At 55.4% G+C, this 7,044-nt stretch overlaps 1 protein-coding gene across 1 annotated transcript in view; it reads left to right on the plus strand.

The window, feature by feature from the left end:
* Positions 1 to 6,262, plus strand: part of HIPK4 (homeodomain interacting protein kinase 4) — an 11,740-nt gene extending 5,478 nt beyond the window's left edge. Inside the window, exons 2-4 of the mRNA XM_032172916.2 lie at positions 487 to 843; positions 4,222 to 5,064; positions 5,764 to 6,262. Coding sequence (XP_032028807.1) covers positions 487 to 843; positions 4,222 to 5,064; positions 5,764 to 5,946 — 1,383 coding nt within the window. The 3' untranslated portion in view covers positions 5,947 to 6,262. The remainder of the gene's footprint in view (positions 1 to 486; positions 844 to 4,221; positions 5,065 to 5,763) is intronic.
* Positions 6,263 to 7,044: the final 782 nt, after the last annotated feature.

The following is a 7,044-nucleotide window of genomic DNA, read 5'->3' on the forward strand; positions in this document are numbered from 1 at the left end:
AAAAAAAAAAAAAAAAAAACCCAGCAAAGGCCGGGTGCGGTGGCTCATGCCTGTAATCCCAGCACTTTGGGAGGCCGAGGCGGGTGGGTCACATGAGGTCAGGAGTTCGAGACCAGCCTGGCCAACATAGTGAAACCCCGTCTCTACTAAAAATACAAAAAATTAGCCGGGCGTGGTGGTGGGCGCCTGCAATCCCAGCTACACAGGAGGCTGAGGCAGGAGAATTGCTTGAACCGGGGAGGTGGAGGTTGCAGTGTGCTGAGAGCGTGCCATTGCACTCCAGACTCGGCAACAAGAGCGAGACTCTGTCTCAAACAAACAAGCAAACAAAAACCAACAAAGCAACTAAAGAATCACAGACCCAGAGACGGCCAGAGTCAAATAACAGATGCAGGAAGATGCCAGGTGAAAGATGCCAGGGGTGGCCCAGCTCGGCTGTCCCTGCAGCTTGACCTGCCCACTCGCCCTCTTCCCCACCCCCGACAGGTAATTGACTTCGGATCCGCCAGCATTTTCAGCGAGGTGCGCTACGTGAAGGAGCCATACATCCAGTCGCGCTTCTACCGGGCCCCTGAGATCCTGCTGGGGCTGCCCTTCTGCGAGAAGGTGGACGTGTGGTCCCTGGGCTGCGTCATGGCTGAGCTGCACCTGGGCTGGCCCCTCTACCCGGGCAACAACGAGTACGACCAGGTGCGCTACATCTGCGAAACTCAGGGCCTGCCCAAGCCGCACCTGTTGCACGCCGCCCGCAAGGCCCACTACTTCTTCAAGCGCAACCCCCGCCCTGACGCTGCCAACCCCTGGCAGCTCAAGTCCTCGGCTGACTACCTGGCCGAGACGAAGGTAAGGGAAAAGTTGGGTGAGGGCAGTCAGTGTGGGGGCTGTTACATGAAAAAAAATTCTAGGGTGGGTGACGTGGCTCACACCTGTAATTCCAGCACTTTGGGAGGCTCTGGTGGGAGGATCCCTTGAGCCCAGGGGTTTGAGACCAGCCTGGGGAACATAGTGAGACCTCCTCTTTTTTTTTTTTTTTTTTTTTTGAGACGGAGTTTTGCTCTGTCTCCCAGGCTGGAGTGCAGTGGCGCGATCTCGGCTCACTGCAAGCTCCTCCTCCCAGGTTCACGCCATTCTCCTGCCTCAGCCTCCCGAGTAGCTGGGATTACAGGCGCCCGCCACTGCGCCCGGCTAATTTTTTGTATTTTTAGTAGAGACGGGGTTTCACCGTGTTAGCCAGGATGATCTCGATCTCCTGACCTTGTGATCCACCCGCCTCGGCCTCCCAAAGTGCTGGGATTACAGGCGTGAGCCACCGCGTCCGGCCGAGACCTCCTCTTTTTAAAACGTGGAAAAAAAATTTAGCCAGGCATGGTGGTGTGGGCCTATTGTCCCAGATACATGGGAGGCTGAGGCAGGAGAATTCCTTGAGCCTGGGAGGTCCAGGCTACAGTGAACTATGATCATGCCACTACACTTGAGCCTGGGTGACAGAGCAAGATCCTATTTCAAAATGAAAAAAAGAAAAATCTATCAGACCAGAAGAATGGAGTGAAAAGAATAAAAAACAGAGGCCGGGTGTGGTGGCCCACGCCTGTAATCCCAGCACTTTGGGAGGCCGAAGTGGGTGGATCACGAGGTCAGGAGTTCAAGACCAGCCTGGCCAAGATGGTGAAACCCGGTCTCTACTAAAAACACAAAAAAATTAGCTGGGCGAGGCCGGGCGCGGTGGCTCACGCTTGTAATCCCGCACTTTGGGAGGCCGAGGCGGGCGGATCACGAGGTCAGGAGATCGAGACCACGATGAAACCCCGTCTCTACTAAAAATAAAAAAAAAAAATTAGCCGGGCGTGGTGGCGGGCGCCTGTAGTCCCAGCTACTCGGAGAGGCTGAGGCAGGAGAATGGCGTGAACCCGGGAGGCGGAGCTTGCAGTGAGCCGAGATTGCGCCACTGCACTCCAGCCTGGGCGACAGAGCGAGACTCCGTCTCAAAAAAAAAAAAAGAATAAAAAACAAAACAAAAGAAAAATTTTTTTCCTTTTTTTTTTTTTTTTGAGACAGAGTCTCAATCTGTTGCTCAGGCTGGAGTGCAGTGGTGCAGTCATAACTCACTGCAACCTCTGCCTCCCGGGTTCAAGGGATTTTCCTGCCTCAGCCTCCTGAGTAGCTGGGATTACAGGCACCCACCACCACACCCGGCAAATTTTTTGTATTTTTACTAGAGATGGGGTTTTACCATGTTGGCCAGGCTGGTCTCAGACACCTGACCTCGTGATCCACCCGCCTCGACCTCCCAAAGCGGTGAGATTACAGGCGTGAGCCACAGCGCCTGGCCGAAAAAATATTTTTTTAATTGAAAAAAAAATTTCTGGGAGGACTGGAACTTGGGGGTCAGCCTAGGGCATTTTCACAGCAAGAAAGAGCTGGGTGAGATCAAATGTGGGACTGGTCAGCTACTGCAGCAAGACAGATCTGGGGGAGAAATTGCAGGGAGAATTAGATGTTTGGAAGTCAGATGTGGGGGCCGGTCTAGCAAGAGGGATCTGGGTCATACTACAAGTGTGACAGGATGATTGGGGCAGCTTCTCTGCCAGCTTCAGCTCTGGGGTCAGCAACTTGTGTAGCAAGAGGGATTAGACCACAGAGAATATATGAGGTCTGAGATTGGCTATGCGAATTGTGAGAGAGGCCAGGTGCAGTGGCTTATGCCTGTAGTCCATGCACTTTGGTGGGGGCCAAGGCAGGAGGATCACTTGAAGCCATCGCGGGCAACATAGCAAGGCTGCGTCTCTAGAAAAATTTTTTTTTTTTTTTGAGACGGAGTCTCGCTCTGTCGCCCAGGCTGGAGTGCAGTGGCGCAATCTCGGCTCACTGCAAGCTCTGCCTCCCAGGTTCACGCCATTCTCCTGCCTCAGCCTCTCCGAGTAGCTGGGACTACAGGCGCCCGCCACCACGCCCAGCTAATTTTTTTTTGTATTTTTAATAGAGACAGGGTTTCACCGTGGTCTTGATCTCCTGACCTTGTGATCCGCCCGCCTCGGCCTCCCAAAGTGCTGGGATTACAAGCGTGAGCCACCGCGCCCGGCCGAAAAATTTTTTTTTTAATTTAGCCAGGCATGGTGGCACACATGTGTAGTTCCAAGCTACTTGGGAGGCTGAGGTGGGAAGATCACTTGAACCCAGGAGTTGGCAGTTGCATTGAGCTATGATTGCACCACTACACCCCAGTCTGGGCAACAGAGCAAGACCCTGTTTAAAAAAAAAAAAAAGGATCTAAGGCCAGGCACAGTGGCTCACACCTGTAATCCCAGCACTTTGGGAGGCCAAGGTGGGTGGATCACCTGAGGTCAGGAGTTCGAGACCAGCCTGGCCAACATGGTGAAACCCCATCTCTACTAAAAATACAAAAATTAGCTGGGCATGGTGGTGGACACCTGTAATTCCAGCTGCTCGGGAGGCCGAGGCAGGAGAATCGCTTGAATCTGGGAGGTGGAGGTTGCAGTGAGCCGAGATTGTACCATTGCACTCCAGCCTGGGCAACAAGAGTGAAACTCTGTCTCTCTCTCACACACACACACACACACACACACACACACACACACACACACAAAGGATTTGAGTAAGACCTCAGGTGAGTCTAGAGGTTTGGGGCAGCAGCCAGTCTGCTACCTCTATGGCTTTGCGCCTCCAATCTGTGCAGCAAGAGCCTGGGTTAGACAGCAGAGGGGACTAGGAGTTTGAGGTCATAGGTCTTGATTTCACAGCAAGAAGGGTCTGGATGGGACCACAGGTGAGACTAAAAGTCAATGGCAGTTTAATAGCAGGGGGTGACATACTAGTATAGCAAGAAGGGTCTGGGTTCGACCACCGGGAGGCCTGGGATCAAGTGTGGAGCTGTGGCAGTAAGAGGGACCTGGATTTGATTCCAGGGAGGACTAGAGATTCCGAGCAGCCCTTCTGCTAGCTGCTGGTAGGGGCTGCACCCATGGTGCTGAGGGGGACTGGAGGTCTGGGGCAAGGGGTGGAACTTGGGCCAGTGATTTGGGTTAGATTAGAGAGGCTTGGGTGTGACGGATCCAAGGTGGCCCTCCTAGCAGCCAGAGAGCTCCAAGGCAGATCATGGGGAGACCTGGAAGTCGGGGCTACATGTGGGTGCCACAGCAGGAGTGCCTAGGGCCCTAGCCCTGCACAACAGTCAACCCTGCCCCCTTCTCCATGCCCCGCCAGGTGCGCCCACTGGAGCGCCGCAAGTATATGCTCAAGTCCTTGGACCAGATTGAGACAGTGAACAGTGGCAGTGTGGCCAGTCAGCTAACCGTCCCCGACCGGGAGGCACTGGCGGAGCACGCCGACCTCAAGAGCATGGTGGAGCTGATCAAGCGCATGCTGACCTGGGAGTCACACGAACGCATCAGCCCCAGCGCTGCCCTGCGCCACCCCTTCGTGTCCATGCAGCAGCTGCGCAGTGCCCACGAGACCACCCACTACTACCAGCTCTCGCTGCGCAGCTACCGCCTCTCGCTCCAGGTAGAGGGCAAGCCCCCCACGCCCGTGATGGCCGCAGAAGATGGGACCCCCTACTACCGTCTGGCTGAGGAGAAGGAGGCCGCAGGTATGGGCAGTGTGGCCGGCAGCAGCCCCTTCTTCCGAGAGAAGGCACCAGGTATGCAAAGAGCCATCGACCAGCTGGATGACCTGAGTCTGCAGGAGGCTGGGCATGGGCTGTGGGGTGAGACCTGCACCGATGTGGTCTCCAATATGATGGCCCCCCTCAAGGCAGCCATCACTGGCCGCCACATGCCCGACTCGGGCCCCGAGCCCATCCTGGCCTTCTATAGCAGCCGCCTGGCAGGCCGCCACAAGGCCCGCAAGCCACCTGCAGGTTCCAAGTCCGACTCCGACTTCAGCAACCTCATCCGGCTGAGCCAGGTCTCGCCTGAGGACGACAGGCCCTGCCAGGGCAGCAGCTGGGAGGAAGGAGAGCATCTCGGGGCCTCTGCTGAGCCACCGGCCATCCTGCAGCGAGATGGGGATGGGCCCAACATTGATAATATGACCACGGAAGCTGAGGTGAGCCGGGTGCGTTCAGGATACGATTAGGGTGTGAGGAGGCTCAGCACACACTCACTCACCTTAGGATAAGATTAGGATGTGAGGAGGCTCAGCACATTCAACCCACATTCAGGATATGATTAGGGTATGAGGAGGCTCAGCACACACGCACCCATGCTCAGGATACGACTGGGGTAGGAGGAGGCTCAGCACACACTCACCCACGCTCAGGATATGATTAGGGTGTGAGGAGGCTCAGCACACACTCACCCATGTTCAGGATACAATTAGAGTCTGAGGAGGCTCAGCATACACCTAATACTGTCAAGATATGATAAGGCTCAGCACTTACTCAGCTACTTCCAGGCTGTGACAAAAACTCAGGGCACAGTAATCTACTTATAAGAAGGGATAAAGAGCCTGGGCAACATAGTGAGATCCCGTCTGCACCAAAAAATTAGAAATATTAGCTGGTTTTGGTGGCATGCACCTGTAGTCCCAGCTACTCAGGAGGCTGAGGTGGGAGGATTACTTGAGCCAGGGAGGTCGAGGCTGCGGTGAGCTGTCATCACATCGCTACAAAGCGGCAACAATGGCCCAGCACTGGTAAGACCATAGCACATGCTCACCCTCATCAGGAGGAGGTGACAGAGGCTCAGCAGACACTAATACACTAACACTGCTTGGCTGATGCCCCTCTCTCCTCTTCCCCCACAGAGGCCAGACCCTGAGCTCTTCAACCCCAGCAGCTGTCCTGGAGAATGGCTAAGTGAGCCAGACTGGACCCTGGAGAGCGTCAGGGGCCCACGGGCTCAGGGGCTCCCACCCCGCCGCTCCCACCAGCATGGTCCACCCAGGGGGGCCACCAGCTTCCTCCAGCATGTCACCGGGCACCACTGATGGTGATTCCACCCCTGCCCATCACTGGAGGCTGCGCTAGCTGGGCTGGCATTCCCTCCCAACCTGAACTGCTCCTCAGAGCCACCTCCCGAACCCACAAATTATTCTTACAGAAAGATAGTTACCCAGAAATTCTCATTCCCCGTCTGTGGTGCGTGCATGCCTGCACACCTCTCCTAAACACAGCAGGGCTTTGGAGTCTGGCCCATGCTCCTTGGCCAGAAGGACAGCAAGAAAGGGGGCTGCACCCCGCTGGCCCTGTGCCTGCCCTCAGCCCTGCTGCCTCTTGTCTATTTCAATATAGAACTGTTCAGCAGTCCTGCTTCAAGCCTGCTCTCACTGCCTGGGGCTTGGACTGGCCCTGGAGGGAATGGGGGCTCCAGGCTGGCTCCCAGCGACTCGCTCTGCGATGCTGGACCCAGTTGACCACTGGCTCAGGCTGGAGCCTGGGCTGCTGTCACACTAGGAGGGAAAAGCTGTGCTTGGTTGACTAACCCATGTCTTAAATACGCTATGTGTTTGGCATGTTGGGAATCCACCCTCAGAACATGCTGTGCTCAGTACGTATTCATCAAGTTTGCCAGATGCTGGGGTCTCCTTGTCTGTTGACCTGTCCTTCCTACACGTCTACAGGGTTGGCATGCACTCATCCACATTTGGGACATGCTGGGTGTAAATCCACTTGGCAGGCCTAAATTTACACTTGGTGCACACTCTGGTGCTCAGCCATGCTTGTTCACCCTTGGGATGTGGCAATGGTTTGGTCCCTGCTGATCACTCTGGGAACATGCTTCTGTGTAGCACATACCCCATGCTGGCTACATGAGTGTTAAGTCCATGCCAGGCCACAGGGTGGCACACTGCATGCTCAGCACAGGTCAGCCCATGTCTACTACATGTTAAGGGCTCAGCACATGCCAACCCATGCCAGCACATGCTGAGGGCTCAGTACATGCTAACCCACACTAGTCACACACTGAGGGCTCAGCACATGCCAGTGACATGTTGAGGGCTCAGCACAAAAAGATGTCCCCACCAGAGGCCCATGCCAGCTGTCCCCTACCCCTGCACCCCATCTCACACCACTCAGTCAGGCAC

This window comes from Hylobates moloch, unplaced genomic scaffold (genome assembly GCF_009828535.3).
Source record: "Hylobates moloch isolate HMO894 unplaced genomic scaffold, HMol_V3 SCAFFOLD_13, whole genome shotgun sequence".
Classification (NCBI taxonomy): Eukaryota; Metazoa; Chordata; class Mammalia; order Primates; family Hylobatidae; genus Hylobates; species Hylobates moloch.